Source organism: Centruroides vittatus, unplaced genomic scaffold, assembly GCF_030686945.1.
Source record: "Centruroides vittatus isolate TY-2023 unplaced genomic scaffold, ASM3068694v2 contig_1079, whole genome shotgun sequence".
NCBI classification, from domain to species: domain Eukaryota; kingdom Metazoa; phylum Arthropoda; class Arachnida; order Scorpiones; family Buthidae; genus Centruroides; species Centruroides vittatus.
Genome location: NW_027120694.1, coordinates 697,227 through 717,280, shown reverse-complemented (window position 1 = coordinate 717,280; position 20,054 = coordinate 697,227). Strand labels below are relative to the sequence as shown.

At 26.7% G+C, this 20,054-nt stretch overlaps 1 protein-coding gene across 1 annotated transcript in view; it reads right to left on the bottom strand.

Annotated features, from left to right (window-relative positions):
- Positions 1 to 19,687, bottom strand: part of RhoGEF64C (Rho guanine nucleotide exchange factor at 64C) — a 31,964-nt gene extending 12,277 nt beyond the window's left edge. Inside the window, exons 1-10 of the mRNA XM_067269537.1 lie at positions 18,286 to 19,687; positions 7,653 to 8,275; positions 7,119 to 7,242; positions 6,903 to 7,048; positions 6,736 to 6,813; positions 5,541 to 5,843; positions 3,211 to 3,363; positions 1,817 to 1,900; positions 1,592 to 1,737; positions 29 to 143 (exon numbers count right to left, since the gene is read on the bottom strand). Coding sequence (XP_067125638.1) covers positions 29 to 143; positions 1,592 to 1,737; positions 1,817 to 1,900; positions 3,211 to 3,363; positions 5,541 to 5,843; positions 6,736 to 6,813; positions 6,903 to 7,048; positions 7,119 to 7,242; positions 7,653 to 8,275; positions 18,286 to 19,675 — 3,162 coding nt within the window. The 5' untranslated portion in view covers positions 19,676 to 19,687. The remainder of the gene's footprint in view (positions 1 to 28; positions 144 to 1,591; positions 1,738 to 1,816; positions 1,901 to 3,210; positions 3,364 to 5,540; positions 5,844 to 6,735; positions 6,814 to 6,902; positions 7,049 to 7,118; positions 7,243 to 7,652; positions 8,276 to 18,285) is intronic.
- Between the last annotated feature and the right edge of the window lie 367 nt (positions 19,688 to 20,054).

Sequence of the window (20,054 nt, the reverse complement as noted above, 5' to 3'; positions counted from 1 at the left end):
TAATATATACATAATAAAATTGATTTACCTGATTAATGTGTTCTAAATGAAATTCAATTTTTTGTTGTGCTTCTTTTAAAGATTCCCTGTCTTGATGATGATAAGGAGTTACTTTATATAAACGATTGAGCAATAATGGATATCTGTAATAAATTATATTTCATTTTATTTCAGTATAAGCCAATTAAAATGAAAAAATTAAGTAAAAAAAATAATAAATATATTAACTTAATATTTTGTATAATAAATTCAGAAAATCATGCAATAAAAATTAATCACAATTGATTTTTCCATGATTAATTAAATATAAATTTAATAAATGTTCAATCTTTAATGCAGCATTTTATTAATTAAATTTACTCATCATCAAATGAGCAATGCAGTATACATTACATTCAAAATTTTTCAACTAATTTAACATCTAATCCAATGAAAATTCACAAATAATAGTTGTTATTAATTTTTATTGAAAGCATGTTGAAATAATTATATAGTAAATACATTTTAGCACTATTATTATATTAAATTCCTGATTCAAATATATTAGTTGATACAATAATCATGGTTAATTAATATTATATTAAATTATTAAAAAGTTATAACAATTATTAAATATTTTTTCAAGATGATTTTCCTTTTTAATTTTCAAAATTTTTAATTGATATTTAAATTCTAATATAAATAATTAAATAAGATCACATATTGCATATTATTACCCAAAGAAAAAAAATGAATTATTTGGAAATACATTTAATTAATTTTACATTGATTGCTTATTATTAGTTCTCAAAAAAATCTTAGTTATGTATCTATCAAAATTTCATCTATAGTCAAATCTCTGAAATCAGCCATTAACATGAACATAAAGAATGGCCATCAGAGGTGGGCACTTTTTGGAGGTTATTTTGTATGCATTTCAAAAATAAATGTTCCTAAAAACATTGCTGCCATGGCTGTTATTGGAAATTTGACTGCATCACTATTTTTAACAACTTACCAAAATAAAAATTAAAAATATTAATTTATGAATACAACTTAACATAATTTCTCTCAAGTTATAATAATATATTTGTTTCATAATGTCAAACTCATCGTTTCAACTTTACATCAAAAACTATTAAACTAAGTTTTGATAGAAAAAAAAAATTATTTTGTTAATACTTTGAGTTAAATTTACTTAAATGCTTCTAAATATTTTTATAATGAAAAATAAATTGATGATAATTATTAATTTTTACAAAAAAAACTGTACATATAATCAGATAATTTTACCTGATTATATGTTTAAAGTTAAAATTATCTAATGTAATACATTTTTAATACAGTAATATATTTTAATGTAATACATCATATTTTACCAAAAACTTGTTTTATTGAAAAAACAATGTATCAGGTAAAAATTGTCCAGAAACTTCTAATACTTAGATTAAACTTATTGTAAAATTTAATTTTGGTTATTATTTACACATATTTTAGCCTTTTATGTACCAGTATTTGTATTTAATTAAATAATTAGATTACATTTTTATTAAACAAATGTTAGCTTTTTCAATGTTAATAATTATGAATTTATTATTTTCTTCTGACTTACTTTGTGACCCTCTGTACAGGTACCATTAAAAATGCTGGCAAATTCATTCTGCGTAATAAGGTATTTTCCATCTGTGAAACTCTTAAAAATATCCGCAATAATTCTTTTTCTTTTTCTAAATTGGCTAGCAACATGGATGCAGCTCCCTAGAAATACATATCATATTATAAATATTGTGTAAATATTTTAAAATTTGAAATTATAATTTTATTAAAGAAAGTTTACCTGACGAATACAATATGTTTCAAATGCATGTACCATTGAAGAAGATTCCAAAAACAATTTACCAATATTTACATTGGTATAATCCTAAAACAGGTAGAAATTGTGTTATATTGCAATGCTAAACTATATGTTTTACATTAGAATTATTTGAAGTACTTTATAAACAAATAAATAATATACAACAATGATACATTATATAATGTAAAAAAGTTAATATAATGCTCTTTATATAAATCATATACAGTATATTTAAAGAGCATTATAAAAACATTTAAGCATTAAATAAATAACAGTTGTATGCGATGACATTTGATGATAGGGAAGCTATGCCGGCCCTGGATAGAATCATTGGAAGCATTATACAATATTTTGGTGGGTAGCATCCACCAGCTAAATTGTGTGAGGTTGGTGCTCTGTAAAGTGCATGCACAAATGCCTGTAATCTGGCTGCTTTACATCATTCAAATATTTTTGCCATGGAAACTGTTTCATATTCGACAATACAGAGCTTTCATTGAGAATATGCATATACAGATGTATATTCAAATATACAATAGCAATCTTATCATTTTTTTCACATGTAGTATAGAAATTTGTAATAAGATACATAATGAGGTTATAATAAAATATTAATTTTAATTAATTCAAAGTACGTTAAAATATGAAAATAATCGCATAATATGTATTTATATTTTAGAAAATCCAAGGAAAGTGGTACTTCCACAGCCACTGATAAATAAGCATTTAAAACATTTAAATACATTTAGCTCATTTTTGAAATAATAATTTAAATAAAATTTTTAATATGTACTGTACATATTTGAAGATGATGAACCTAAAACAGTACACAAACAGCATATAACAGAGTTTATTAGAATAGTTTTTAAAATAAAAAATATTAAAGATCAATTTAAATGGAAATTTCTTTTTATAGACAAGGCAGCCTATCAGTTAATCAAGATATATTTTAAAATATGAAGAATTTTAAAATATGCTTCAATTAATTAACTCTTTTTATTGATACATAGTTATCAACTTGTGATTTCCATCCTAACCAGAAAAATAACTTTGTTAGATTTTTTTTAAAACTTCAAATTCCTGATTCAATGTTGTTTTTTATATTAGATTGGGAAATTATTAATTTTATAAAATTAAAGTCATCTAATCAGAAACTGTTATCTAACTATGATTAATCAATAATTGAAAATGGAAAGTCCAAAATTTCTAAATATATACAAAAAATTCAAGATCTTTTGTACAGATTAAAAATTTAGGATTTTTCTATTCAATTATTGTTTTAACTTTTAACTTGGAAGCAAAAAAGTTATCATAATACATTAATTTCTTCCGATAATATTTTATTTAAAATGAATTATTTAACTGTTAACACTTACTTCATCACCTTGTTCAACTGCAATATCTAAAGCATCCTTTAATTTCTCAGCAAACTTCACATTTACTCTCATTAATTCTTCCAAATTAAGGAATATACTCCGAAGTTGTACTTTTGTCAGTAACCCAGCAACTTCCATTGGACAATAAAATTCCTGTATTTGAATTAAGTAATAAATTATTTCAGATAAAAATCAAAAATTAAATACTGTACTTTAAATACTGTACCTACAATGGTGTATACCCTGTAGAAAATTGCTAGAATGAAAATTAAACTATCACATAACTTTCCCCTACTGTATACCCTATGAGCTGTTGTTCAATAAGTGTGAAATCATCATGTAACCTGTAGAACCTGTACTGTACAGGCATTGTTACATAAGGGTATGGAGGAGTGGGTCACTTTTTCAAAAGTCAAATATGACGACTTCAGTCAGAAAATAATCAATTAAAGCCACAAACCATTACAGATCAATCAGAGAGATGTGTTTGTATAAATTTAATTAAATATATTTATTTATAGTTTTTAAAAGTTTGAAGTCTCTTATTAATTCAAAATTGATGTTAAAAGTTTAAACTCTAACTCATTAACTTATGTAGACTTGTGGCCATATTCTTTTTAACCCTTTGCTACTGTTATTGTAAATACAGAATAAAGTGCACAAATATTAGTTAGGAATTTTGGTTACTGAATTGACCATTTTTGTTGTACATCCCTCCAAAACTAACTACTTAGCAACACCACTGATAACCTGTACTCTGTAAAACTGGTTTTTAAACACATGTAACTCATGAGTTATATGCATGAAAATACATTAATTATTATTTAATTATGAATTATAATATAACAAAGTAAAGCTAAAATAAAATTTATATTTTATATCTAAACTTTTACACATGTCATAAATATTGTTATTTAATCAAGTATTTCATGAAACTTGGTAGCATATTTAAAAATTTAAAATATAAATCTAATTATTTTAATATCAGCTGTTAATTTTTATTATATATTCAAGTGCCACTTGAAGAGCAATGCTAGACTAAATTAGTCCAAAATGTTTGTTTTCCTTAGCTTAGATTATTATAATTTGTCTTTCAAAGCATGTAAATTAATCTATGTAAGAATTCCAATAAATTTAAATAAATGTGTAAATGCCTGATGAAGCTGGAAAAGATAAAATGAAAATGTTTACAAATTTTAAAATTAAAATTTGTATGATTTTATCATTTTAAAAATACATGTAAAAAAGTCTTCATAAAAAGACTTATATGGAGTATCATGTGTCTAAGAATATTTTTTTTATGTTGCTCTTGTTACTTATCTCCTACACTTTATACATTTTTTGCCTGCTTACATACTGCATATATATTTTTTTACTCTACATCAATTTTATGCTTATGATATCTACATTATGTATTGTTCTATGCTTATCTATTTGTTATTATTTTTATATTTTAGTAGGGTCATATTTATTGTATGGTGTTAGTATTCTCTTGTTTCATTGGCACTACTAATAATTGGTGTAATAAATAAAATAAAATTTGACAGAATAATAGTTTATAGAGATTATAATTCTAAAACATTGGCATTCAGGTAACAGTTACACATCAGTATTGATAGAATAATTATGTAAGACATAATATAAATCTTATAATACATCAAATGTAGATCAAACTGGACAATGACTGTAGAATTGATTTAATTCTATTCTATATTCATTTCTGGGCAAAAATTACTACATCAATTGAATATGTGATATGCTTACATTTCTGTAATTATCAATTAATCTGTTATATATTACATATTAAAAATATTCAATTAATTTATTTTTGGAATTAAAACTTATTACACTATTATTATAATAACTGAATAATTTAATTTACTCTTGTTAATAAATTTATTTGAAAATATTATTTTGAAATTAGAAAATCTATTTCTTTTATATTAAAGCTTTTAAAATATATTTTATTATCCATTAGAGGACTTAAGATATCCATAAGTCCTCTAATTTCCAAATAAGTAAGTTATTCATAGAAATTGTGTATGTCCTTATCTGTTTAAAGATTTTTTTATCTTATATTTCTTCAATTAAAATATTTGTTTTAAAAAGTAATAAAATGAAATTTCATAGGTTTGTACAGTAAAATTTATAAAAGATAAAATTGACCAATTTATTTGGTAGTTTATTTATGCTAATATATCAGGAGACATGCCATAATTTATGAATGCTCCTTGAGGTATTGAAAAGTTTTCTCGAAATTAAAGAGTTTCTTGTTGATTTCTTAATTAAATGATAACTATAATTTATAAATTTTTAAAATAACTTTTTACCTCTTTTATGACTTTTAAATCATGACCATATTTAAATTCCGTATCAACAATTTCTGCAATAATTTCTTTTCTTTCAGAACGTTTCTTTTCACATTTCTTACACACAAGAGGATAAAAATGCCCATTTAGTTGATTATCTGTTGATGAATCAATAGGCAGATCACAGTCAGCACAGGAAACTTCTTCAGAGCCCGGAAGTATCAATCTTCTAAGTCTTGGAGGCTTACTTGTTTCTGTACCTACACCACTATCATTTCTTTCAATATCTGCAGTTGTTAATGGTTCATTATCATCAGAAGTATCCTATAAATGAAAATAAAAAATAATTATAAATAATCTTTAACTACATAACAAACAATAACAATATTAATTCAAATTTATAATTATTTTAATAAAATTCTTAACAGAGTTTTTGTTGTAATTTTTTATTTTTTTAATCTTTCTATTAATGTTATTTTTATGAAAAAAAAACTATTGCAAGTTGTTTTCCAGCATTGTTAAAATACATAAAAGGGGGAATTGTTTATATTGTTTTTATTATTGTGAATCGATGTGAAACTATTTACTCTTGAATGAATAGGTTAAATATGTCTTTAAAAATGTAATTTTTCTGGTCATTTCAAACTTTGAATGGATCATCATGTTAATTTTAAATGTTATCATCTTTTTTACAAGTCTGATCTCTAATTCATTTCAATAATTAAAAATAAAATTTATACAAATTATTCTCTTCTGAATTTTTAAAATTATAACAAAAAATTATATCAAAATATTTGCCATAGATGATTAGTTGGTAAATTCAAGTAAGAATTGTTGTGCAATATAAATAGAACAGCAATAGGGAAATAAGTTGTTTCCAATTTCCAGTCTGTTCAGGTTATTTTCCAGTTGCTTGAGTCAATAAAAGGAAATGAAATATTTTCAGAAGTTTGAGTTTTTTGACATTTTAAAAATACCTTATTCTAGTGTTTTTTACAATTATTTTAAAGGGATTACAACTCCTCTTGAAATTCCTTATTACAGTATATAAAGTGTTTCAATTTTAAAAACTTTATTATATAAAATAAACTTCTTAAAAGATTAATAATATTATTATTTAAACAGATGTAAAAACTTCAATAATGATGCAACTTTTACAAACATTCTAATATATTTAAAAATATGTAAACCATAAATTAAAATTTTTTTGACTCACTTTAGAAATGTTAATTGTACTTTGGACAACTTCTTCAATAGGAGATGCTTGTTTTGTTGTTGATAATATGGAAGATGTCTAAAAATTTTAAATAATAAAATCATAAATTAAATAAACTGTATACAGTTAAAAACAGAATACATTCTCTAGATTTAAATTTAACTTACATCTATATCTATTAGACTTTGAATATCTTCTTCTGTTAAATCATCAACTCCTCTAGATTTGGCATCTTCTAAATAACTTAGAATTTCTGTTTTAGAGGCTCCTTCGAAAAATGATTTGTGTTGCAAATTTTCTATATTATATAACCCTGTTTAAAATATCGCATTTAATTACAAGAATGATAAATAACAAGTAAATATAATTTTTCCAGTTTTTACCTGTTGTTTTTGCTGAATTAGTATTTGCATCTTCTGGAACTTGTTCATTTTCCGACACTACTTTCTGGGATGAATCATTTATATCATTCGGCACATTGTCCTCATGATAATTTAAATCAGGATTCTAAACCAAATCAAATCATAGTTTAAACTATTATTTTTATTATTACTATTTAAAAACATTATCTTGAATTTGTAATTAATCTTTATTAATAATTAATATAATTTCATTTGTTATATCTAAAATTTATTATAATGTTAGTGAAATACAAACTGAAAAATATTTGATTCATTATTGCATTTATTGTTTCTGCTCAAAAATAACTTAATTAAATAAACAGAACAAGTATTATTTTTATATTTCCTATGTAATTCATTTGTTTTATATCATAGCATAAAATTCACAAGACATTTAACAGTTTAATTAGATATGATATAAAATACATTTTTCTTTATTTATTATAACAATAATTATAATGCTAATACTGTACTTTGACTTTAAAAAATAATGAATAAAATATCATATTAACTTACTTTACTTATATTTGTGTTGGAATGAAAAGATGAACTGGAGATTGATTCTTTAAGTAAACATTGTTTACTAAGATCAGATTTCTCATCTAATTCACCTTCAGCTGTGTTTAGTACTATTTTATATTCTTCAGTATGATGATTTTTAGCCTTTTCTTCTTGAATATCCATTTGTAAACATTCTTCATTTTCTGAATTGTTTGAATAAACATCTATGGTGTTATGATGAGATACATAAATTTCAGTTTTTTGTTCTGCAGATTTATTTTCCATTGAGCAATCATCATTACTCATTAAAATTTTAATATTGTTTGGATCATTCTGAATTTTTATAACATTGCTAAATTGTTCACATTGAATATTTTCTGATTCAGAAGTATTCACCTGAACTTCACAAGGTATGATAACTACTTCATTATTTTGTGTTCCATTAATTTTGTTTTCTTTTTTATCCATAGGTTGCAATTTGTTTTGTTTCTCAACAGGTTCTAGATTAACGGAAATATTCTGAGATTCATTTTTATCCTGGTTTTTTGAGAAAGTCCCCCACACATCTGTATTGACGGTGGGGGAAAAGTTTCCGTTTTTTGAATGGACCGATTCATTACCATTTTGAATACATATTACTGAAATAAAAAAATGTATTCATAAGATTGAAATTTTGATTATTAAATCTGATGATTAAATATTGCATTTAAAAAATAATTTACATAAGAATAATTAAATTTTACATGATAGAAACCTGTTTGATTTCTTAATATTTTTATTATTTGTTTTTTTTAATATAGAAAGCACAAAAATATTAAGAAATCTTTTATGAAAGAATAAAAATTAAATGAATAAAAAGTTTGCAAAACTAACATTAAATAAAAGAAATGAATTATATGTTATATTTATATTTCATCTTTAAAAAGGAGGAAAAAACAAATATAAATATATATCGAGTTTCGTTGGGGTTTATTTGTTTATAAATATATATATATATATATATATATATATATATATATTTCGTAAAATAGTGATAAAAGTGGAAAATATATTGAATTTAGTCAATTAAACATATGGAAATAGAAAAATTGAAAGCAATTTCATTAGCTGAAAATGACTACAAGATTATTTTCATTGGCCATGCATTTCTAATTTAAAATTAATAATAATGATTTCAGATAAAACTGAATCATAAAATAATAATAAAGATTCAATAAATAGAATTTAAGAGATGATTTTCGAATACAATGAAACAATGTATCAATTTTTTTATTGATTGGCGATGAAGAGGTTTACTGTATATTATAATACTTATGACAGACTTTATATTTGGGTCAAGTTTCTTCAACGTGATTACATTATAGAAATTGTTCAGGACTAAAAGATATATCATTGTTAAACATATCATTAGCGTGATATCAATATGAATTGTACTCTTCCAACTTAACAATTTAATTATACTTATAACAAAAGAATAAAGCCTAAGTAAAATGATAGGCTAAGTTCAACATTTATCACTTTAGTTACAGTATTTTTTCTTTTATGTAAATATGTAATTTATTATTAATTCAGTGACATATATGAGAAATATTAGTATTGGACAATTTCAGCCAATATTTGAACATTAATAATAAATTACCAGAAACGTGTTGCATAATTAGTCTACTAGTAACGTTCAAGACAGTAGAGTTGGCCCTTTCAACGCTTAGAGGGCCTCTTTTGCAATTTATTCTTGAATAAATGGAATACGTAAAATGTTTCTTCATTAATAAAATTAACCTTAATTTATAGACGTAGGAATCACTGTGGGCCCGGAAAAAAAAATTCCCAGTTGCCCCTCTCGACGGCCCTAAATAAGCCAAGTAAGCTGAGAGAGTTTAGCCAGCTCATAACCCCCTTGTAGGTACTGTACAAGGTCCTAGAATATATTCTAGGATCTTGGGTACTGTATGGCTCTAAAGGATGGGCTAGTGACAAGAAAAATTTCTCATTGTCGAGTTTTGAATTGATATAAAAAAATAGTCTATTTGTTATGTACAGCAGCTTACTCGTTTCTATTTATAATTTTGGTAGCATGTAATAATTTAATATAGGTCTAAATCAACTTTTCATTATATAGACATATAATTTTAAAATAAACTGCATAAGATACGCGTTTTTATCATATATTCAAAACTAAAAATAAAAAATAATTACAAATTTATACTATCGGATATATTCAAATCTGATTTTAATTACAAATCTTATCATCTCCATCCGTTAAGCTACTTATTTTTTAAGAAGTTAGAAACAATTAGTTTATTAATTAATAATTTATACACAGAATATTAATTAGTCCAAGTCGTACAGTGCAGACGAAATATACGAGTGAATTTTCTAAATAAATGTTAAATTTTACTGTTGCGCTTTCATATACATATAAAGTATGTCTGATTTGTAAGAATATTGCTTATACATAGTACTAGGAACTTTTTAAAAATTGTTTAACATTCATTTCCTAATAGAGGATGCAATTTGTTTCAAATGCTCTTCTACTGTTCTTAAATTTCTATGTAACTCTCTGTATATATAAGCATGTCAGTAACAAGTTGCTGTGTGTATTCTGTAATTTAGAACAAAATTACAAATTGGCTTTATCTTTCTAGGACGCACCTTATATATATAGTTTTTTTTTATTTGGGGTGTTAAATAATATATATTATTTTATATTAATATGTTAACGAATAATAAATATATTTATAACGCCTTTTAAATTTATTTGGAATGATTATGCTCCGGTCCAATTTCTATGTATGAAAATAAATTAATATCTATTTAGAAAAAATTACATTTGAGTTTTAAAAAGATAGGGGAAGATGAAAAGTTAACAGAGCAGAGAAGAAACTAGAATTTCTTCAAGTGCAAAACTTGTTTTAATCAACTAAAACAAAAAGGTAATTTTTCGTTTTGTATTGTATTGTTTTACATTTTATTATTATTATTTTTTGTTTTAAGCATATTCACAGACTGAGTAATAATAACTTTATAAAATAGCTTAAATAGTTCTCAGCACTTTTATACCCTCATTACCTATACATAAAAAAAATTCTAATGACGTAACGAGAAAGATGAATCTCTAAATTATAACTAGTTTTTACGATTAAAAAAAATCAAGGTCAAAATCTAAGACTGCATTTAAAACTGAACACACAACTGCATGGAAACGCTGCAGACAAACAGGTTAAAAAATACACGGTACGGTGGGGAAGTCCCTTTTATTGGGACGCTCTTAGCCCGAAGGTGATTTCTTACAAGTGGCACGCAAAACTGTGATTTTTTTTTTTTTTTTTTTTTAAATTTAACGACCCAAAGAAGGCAGACCGATCGATCAAATCGAGTAATTACTATTGAAGAAAATAAAAGATGAGAAGACGACTTATCAGTAAACTCAGTTTCATCTCCGCGCAACTCGTTTCGGATTGATCAGTATCATCAAACACAGTATGATATTTAGGTACTAAACGAATGCACACTTGTCACAATACTCGACGTAATATTATCTTACTAGGTTACTAGGGTGACAAAACAACTCGGTTATCGCCCTTTTATCCCCAAAGGGTCTTTGTTTCATATTCCTCTAGTTAAAATATTCACCATTCCCACGTTCTGTGAAAACAAAAAATGAATAAAATTTTTAGAAATATCACCGTGCGCCTAAACATAAATACGTTTTCGAAAGAGAAAGTTAAAAGCGAAAATTATTGCTTCGGGCTAATTATCTATTGTTTCAAAATGAATAACCTATAATGTATTATTAGAGGAATGACCTTATTGAGTTCCTCTAGTAACGAAAAAATATGGGGGAAAATGTATAGGCTACAGTATATAGATAAATAAACCTCGACACTATTCCATTTTAGGAAACTTTATATAAAAAACATTTGAAAAATCACCTCATGTCAAGTATGAAATTTTTCTCTCTCGTTTTTCAGCAATGTTGCACAAAATTTAATTAACAATTTAATTTCATATTAACTTTACGAAAACTGATTAAAACAGGGATCCTATTTTAGAACTGAAGTCCCGAAATATATTTCTTGAATTAACCAAATCTTCTGCCAAATAAATGAAATTCTCGAAAAAAATAATTATATCTTTTTTTTCTCAAGTCATTTCACTAGTAATTAATTTTAATTTGTATGAATCATGAACAAAACTACTCAAATTCTTTAAACCTTTCTTTTTTCAATTTTAATTATAATTATCCTTCTAGTTTCAGCATCCCAAATACTTTGTAGTTACCGTGTTAATATATTTAAAGCAGTCATGGGCAACCCGCGAAGTTCTTATATACGTACCCCAGGGCTTTGGTAACGTAATTTTATTTTCCTGCCTCGTGCCATTATGTAACTCTAATTCGCGATGAACATTCAGACTAAACTTGACCAGTGAAAAGTTGTGACCAATAAACTATGTTACTAGTTTGCATATCATTAGCATATATTATTTTAATATCTAGTGTACTGAAAATTATGGAGTATGTTGGTACTCGACGAGTTTAAAGCCTGCAATTCCGTATAAAAAAAAAAAAGAAAGAAAGAAAATGTATGCGGCCCGCCGGAAGTCTACGAAGTTCCCTTGCGACCCGCATCCAGAAAAAGTTGCTCATCACAAAGTATAGCTTTACAACACAAAAAGTATCGGTCTAAATTCAAAATGTGAAACAATTGGAAGAGTGAACAGTTTCCTTTAAAATAAAAATAAATTTTTTCCTAATATTATGACTAACTCAGAAGCTGGTAAATTATACCTATAATATAATAAGAACAACTTATAATAGCTTTCCAAAAATCAACTGACAACATAAAGACTTTGAACTCTTTATTTGATCTTCTGCATTATTGATTATTGACAGATTTTTTCCTATAAAATGAAAATGAGTCATCACGTAATTCAGAAAGTGGATATACAATATATTGAACTAATATTTGTATATATTCTTTGTTTTCAAAGATGCTTATTTAATCAATAAAATACTCGTAGAATATATAACAATTCGTTTCGTGCTAACTAGATACCGCAAATATGGATTACGATTTTATAATTACGTAAACATATTAAAATTAGTTCTATTCGAAGGATAACACGTGATCAAATTATGTATAGTTTATCTTTTATATTGCAAGTATTTGTTGTATACAGCATAATATTTTTGCGAAATCGTATTTATATAAACGAAATGGATCAACGAATAAGAAATGATATGAAACAGGATATGTTTTGCATAAATTAATTCAAATTTGTAAACCGCATTAACTATGTCAGTATTATTTTATCATGCAGTGTCTGAAATTTTTATGAACAATATAACTTTAGTACATATACCGAAATTTATCACACATGTTTAATTCGAAAATAATCCATCTCTGTCAACATCTCATTTTCATAGATTAACATGATTCTGACAAAATTACCCGGAGAAATAAAGTTTTTTCATCATATCTGATAAACTTTTTCAATGTAAAAACTGATTTGATTATAATTCCATATTTGGAAAAATAATTTCCGTATACACTAAATAGGTTTATGCAAAATGTTCAGAAGAGGGTTACATTTATTCCACCAGGTTAATTTTATCCATAACAAACAACATGAAAAATTAATTGTGTTTTGGATTAGAAATCGAATCTGAATATCTCATAACAGAAGAATTTCTTATCGTGTAGTTCAACAGAGACAACATATATTTTTAAAACGACTGTAATACGTACTATACAAGTTCGCGGGCAACGGGAGGCTCGCGAACTTGTGTAGTTCGGCCCACAGTTACCTTAAAAATATATGCAATAAATGGAATTTCTATTTAGTTTGTCTTATAAATAAAATAAATTATATGTACAGTACTTGTATATAGAATATATTTATTATAATAAATAACATAAAATTGTTTATAACAATTTTTATATTATACACTATTTTAATAATTTTAAAAACAATCCTGTAGACCGTGGTAAGCAAAAAAAAAAAAAAAAATTTGGCTCGCGTGTACCTTAAGCAAGTATCTTTATTTGGCCGGGCATTTTAAAAAGTTGCCCACCCTTATTGTAACTGATAGTTGGAAAGTAAAGCACTCTTATTTTCATATAACGCGGAGGCTAGACATTGAACTCAGCTTATGTTGACCCAAGCTTAAATGAAAATAGGTAGGATAACCTGCTATAAAATTCCCGCCAAAATAAAGAACCAAAACGTATTAAGATTTATTTCATAGAGGAAGCATTGCAATAACACTCGATTGCTATAGAAAACGAGCAAAGGTCTTTGACTTCATGTTGATAGGTGTAGTTAAAGAAGTTAGAATAAAAGAAACGTACTTGGGTCATGTGACATCTGGATGGTTACCTAATAAAATTGTCGAATAATTAACATATTAGTTTAGCATCCATAAACAAATTATATTCATTCTCGTATTCGGAAGAGAATGAATATAATTTGTTTGTAGATACTAATTTATAATATAATGTTGTTTATAGAATCTTCTTCGGAAAAGAGAATAATTAAATGCAGCTTTCTATGGAAACTAACAGCAGAAAAAACATTCGAAATTACAAAGAACTGAAATAATAGACCTATATATTTAGTTATACTTGACTAGAGTTTAACAACTCAGTACTAATGAATATATATATGTTACAGTCAAAACCCGTTTTTAGTTAGAACACGTTTTAACTAGTTGAAACTAGTTTATACTGGATGTCTTTGTTAAAACCCGTTTTGTCTTGTTACTTGTTACTTGTCTTTGTTAAAACCAGTTTTGTCTAGTTAAAACTAGTTTTAACTAGACATTCAGTATAAACTAGTTTCAACTAGTTAAAACGTGTTCTAACTAAAAACAGGTTTTGACTGTAACGTATATATAGACTTAAATTTATATATAATATAAAGGTGACTCGAACGAGAAAATATTGACCTAATTAAAATAGAAAATTTAAATGTGGTGGTAATGATATTAATTATGATCGCATATGAAAAATCGCGTCAGAAGGATTACAAAAGAAATCATGAATCGAAAGGAGAAAAAAAATCTTTAAAAGATGGTTTAATGATGAAAATCGAAATAGAAAAGGGCATTTAAAAAAGAAAACCAGCTTTATTGAGCAAAAAATTATCAAGAGAAATATTAAAAAATAGATAATAGTAATACAGAAAATGAAATATAAAATATTATAATGAATTATAAGAGAAAATGAAGTAAAAAAAGAGAAAAAGAGGAGAGAGCATCTGTAAACTAATAAGATAAAAATACGGATCAGTAAAGAAATACTTTGTTAAATTATATAAAGGATTCAAGGTTGAGAGAATTAACTTACTTTCAGTAACCATTACAGGAAACAGATTAGTTAACTGAAAAAAGTCTTGATTTAATCGACCAGATTTCTACATTACATGTCAAGAAAACTTTTATAATAAGGAAATAAAATACTGTATTGAACCATATTGAAATATTTGAATATATGAATACGAAGAATATAATTTAGTTAGTACAACTACGCTAACTTTTAATGAAGTGAAACAGCACAATAAACGGATAAGAAAGAATCAGATATCTTAGGGCGTTGCCTATATGCCGGATAAATTAATTACACTATCCAACATTATTTTCACCTCCGAGAAAATAAAGGCGGTTTCTTATCAATCCCGATGCCTATATTTCAAAAATTAGCAAGAAAATGATACATCACGTCACAGTTTTCAGATATTGAAGCCTGTACATCAGGAATCTTCGCATTTACCGATGTAAAATAGATGAAACACCACCAATATTAGGAAATAATATCATAGATAGCACTTTCAGTGAAACAACTAAAACATAGAACTGATACTCGTGTTCCTAAACTGAACGTATTGTTTAAAACGTTTTAAACCAGAACTGAGCTTTACCGCCAGGTTTTGGAAGTTTGTTGCGATTCCTCCAACAGATGATATTCGAATAAATTAAATCTTCAGATGCGTTCAATAAATTAACTTAATCTCCGGAATTTAATAAGAATCTATAGAAACTGTAATCAGACAGACTACAGTAATTTTTGCTATGTGGAACGTAGGTATAAGTTACTCGGCCAAAGTAGGAATCCGCTTTCACTAATTTGTTAATAGTCGAAAAGATAAATGTCGCATTTTTAAATTTATTCTCTTATTCTATTTTCATTTTACCATTTTTATAAAACTTAGATACAAATAAATGTTAATATGCGTAAAAGTCATGTTTTGTTTGTAGAACAGCCGGTTTTGGTGCAGCTTTCGATACCCTGCAGGGTAGGAACGTGGTTCGGATTGCACGTAAAAATATAGATTCTCATCCTGATAGATCCACCAAAACGGTATAAACAAAGAAATCAAGCCACATTAGAATGATTTTCACAGGCGTATATGCTACTCTGTACCTATATCATTATACAAAGATCTATCTATATTTCTTTTGATACTTACCTGATGATTTTTCTAGACAATTGCCTATTTTAATGTCAGAGGTATAAAAAAGAACTTTATATTCGGTAGCCTAATGAAAGCAATTTCTATATTGTAGCTTAAAATTTATTTTTGTATACTAGTACATTTATCAATTAACAGGACTTATTATACTTGAAAATTATGGATGCAGATATTTATTTTTCAGTATAATAAGTCCTGTTAATTGATAAATGTACTAGTATACAAAGATAAATGTTAAGCTATGATAAAGGATACAAAGGCATAATAATTGAATCTATATTGTGGCAATTAAAGGGAGGGAGCCCGTATGATATATGAGGAAATCTGATGAACATTGAAAAAGAATTATTTCTAATTAAGATACTAGAATTATCCAAACATACGAGAATATACCGAGTCCAGGATAAACATCGGAAACTTCTATGGAAAAAACAATCGATACTTTTGCATTAAAGATAGAAATACACCAAAGATCAGTTTAAAGTGTAAAAAGACTAAGTCTACACTTAAGCTGCTTGTTTATATGCTAAACTAAAACGTTTATTTGGTCAAACAACAGTTGAAAATATCTTTCTATCTACCCAAAAGTAAGAAAAAAAGGAAAAAGGTTAAGCTGCATAAAAAATAATCAGCCGTATTTTCTGTAATTAGCTCGTACTGCTTATTCTGGCTTCTGATTTTGGATATTTATGCTACTAGTGTGTGCTTACAGGCTATTTGATTGTATGTAGAATACCATACGCAAATGATACGTTATTGATTTATTGACAGTTTATGAAAGGAAATAAAAAATTGGAACGATAAAAACGAGCTTAGGTATCAATAGAAATAAAATAAAAATGTATAGAATGTAATTTTAGCGAATTTCGATTTTTTAAGTCAATTAGTATTAATGTACAATAAATTTCACTGTCTGAAAGGAATTACACAATATAATGTAAAAATTGCATGACGCAGACTTGAAACAAAATGGATAAAACGAAGGTAGACAAGAAATATATTACGCAACAGACGAGTATCAATAAGAAAGACTAAAAAGATTTTCCAAATCATTGATGAAACAAAAAATGCTATTTAATAAATTATTTTTGGCATAAAGCAAAAATAAATATAGTAGACATGTTATCATTAATAATAGGCTACGTGTTTGAAAATGACCACCACATTGACTAAAAATAAAATGCAGAAAGTGATATTTTACACGAGTTGGACATAAAACTATAACAGGACAGCAAGTGATGAAGCTATAATAGTCGCGTTATAGGTCCAAAATGGAGAAAAACAAGATGACAATACAAATAATCCAAAAAAAGGGTGTAAATATGGAGAGGATTCGAAAATCTGGTCCCAAATAAACGGGTGATGACGACGGCAACACGACGACAGACACTAGAGCGTATTTGTTTCCGGTTTATTTATTTACTTATTTAATTTTTAGAAAAACTAGTTATTCATCTCGACCTAAAAATCAGGGACATGTACACATTATACAGCATATGCATTGTTTCTGATAGCAAGCTAGATACTTGTAATATTAAATTGCCGAGATCATAAAATAGATCTTACTACTTACGAATTGTTATTTTAAGTAAATTTAACAGTTTAACTGATTTTATTACTATGATTAGCTCATTATTACTACCTTGTTCGAACTTTAATTCTGTTCTTATCATACTGTACAATTTTCGTTGTTTATGGTTACTTTTCTTTAGCACGCAAAAGGAAATTCGAAAGAAACCTTTAATTTTGAAGTTACCACAATGAAATTTGTGAAGATTTTTTTAAATATTCTGTATTAGAAAATAGTTTTATTTGAAAAAAAAATTAACTTTCTAAGATCCTAACGTAAATCAATAATAATTAATCGACTTTAATTTTTAAAATTAAATTTAAAAAGTTTAATTTCAATTATTTTTATCTAATTTTGATATATTTATATTTTTACAATCACTTCATCTATTATCTAGTTATCAATTTATCTTATTCTGTGGAGAAATGAATACATTTTTTTCCTGTTTTTCTAACTTCCATCGAACCATTAGATCAAATGCATATAATACAGAAATTAGTAAGGATAATAAAATTTTCTCGTGATCATTTCTTTTAAAATGATCCAATTCACCCATACAATTCTAACTTATCTAATAATCCAACTTTTAAATTGATTTTTACTCACCATTCGCTTGTTGATTGGGCTTGGAATTTAAGTTACTTTGAGTATTGTTATTATTGATACGGATTTCATTAGGATAATCACCGACTACCAATTCACTAGTTTTTTCTTTGGCGTTTCTTAGAAACTCCGTGTCGTTGATGCACTGTACAGTCAAATGATTTTTAGGTGACGGCGTGATAGTCCTGAAACCGTTAAGTTCGCTAAAATCACTGCGTTTGTTTGTCTGTAAATAGTCTTCTACAGTTTGAAAGCCATTGTTATCGTGATGCTGACTATTACTCTTTTCGTTTTTGATTTCTGTTACGGTTACATTATCCGTATCTTCGTTATAATTGAGACTTTCTCTGGACGAAGATTTGAAGTGGACGTGTTTCTTTTTCCTGCATTCTTTATCGGGGACGATAGGAAACTGTAATCTATTGACGTAAATTTCGGAAACGTTATCAGTTTTCTTAAGGATCGATTTCACTTCCGATAGAGATTTAGGAGAATTTCGAATCCTGACGGCAACAGTAGGAGTGGATTTTTCGTTTTCTATCTTATTGGAAACGGGTTGTACCGTGATTCTAGCCGTCGATTTAGTTTCTTCGACTTCTGCTCTCATTGCCGGTTGCTGTAATTTTTCCGATAACCGCTTTCGAACGAGAAGTGGAGAACTTGTAATTTTTAAATCTTTAAATCTAGGAATGTCTTCGTCGCTATCGTCGTAGTCGGGTTCCGGCAACGAATAAATACCGTCGTCGGAGGCTATGCTGCACTGAGTAGACGACGTGCTGTCCGAACTCGTTCCTATTCTTACACCATACCCGGCTAAACGAATATGCGAATATATACCACTTTCGGATTCGGAAATTGTAGAACCCGGAGGTGAAGTAATAGTATTTTCTCCACTCTCTTCTACGGCATTATCACTTAAGTTATCGTCGAGATCGCTGTCTAAAGGACCTTTCGATTTGAGGTAATTTGTCACTAAGTCATAAGCAGTCACATCACATTCTAAGATAGATTTTCTAGAAGCTATAGAACTAAATGGATCGCGCGTTTCTAAAGCCCTAATAAACTTTTTGTTTGTTCTTCTATCACTAATGTTTTCGTTTTTCTTCTTCTTCTTTGGTCCATATAATTCGGCATAAATAGGGCTTTCGCACGTACAACTATCGTTACCAGAAACCATCATCACGTCTTCATAAATAGGTTCTTGCACGTCAACGTAAGTATCCCAGGGATACTGTCTGGATGATACCGATCCATATAAATAAGATGGAGAACGATAAGAATATATACTGCTGACGGATCCATACTTGTCCACTGATTGTCTGTGCTGTTTTCGCTTCGTTTTCTTCCAACCAAAAACTCTCCTACTGTTAGTCGATCCCCCATAAGCTTCCATTTCTTTTTTAGTCTAGAAAAATTAAAAAGTTATTTTAAGTTTCATATTCGAAATTAAACTATGTTAAAGTTCATTTTTAAAAGTAAAATTAACTTCTATTAATTTAGCCTACGAACGGTATGGTTATTTTAACTAAAGAAGCAACGCAGACTTAATTTATAAAAATTGAATTATTTAAAGTTTTATTGTTTAACTGTACACATTTAATAAAAGATCTGTAAGAAAATTCACTCGAGACCTTATGCAAGATGATTAAAATGTTCCTGCTACCGTGATGTAAACATAAACTATAGCCTAATGCAAATGTAGGCCTATACATGTATCAAGTTGTAAATGTAAGCCTAAATATTTACATTGGTGTACATGAAAACTAAAAATA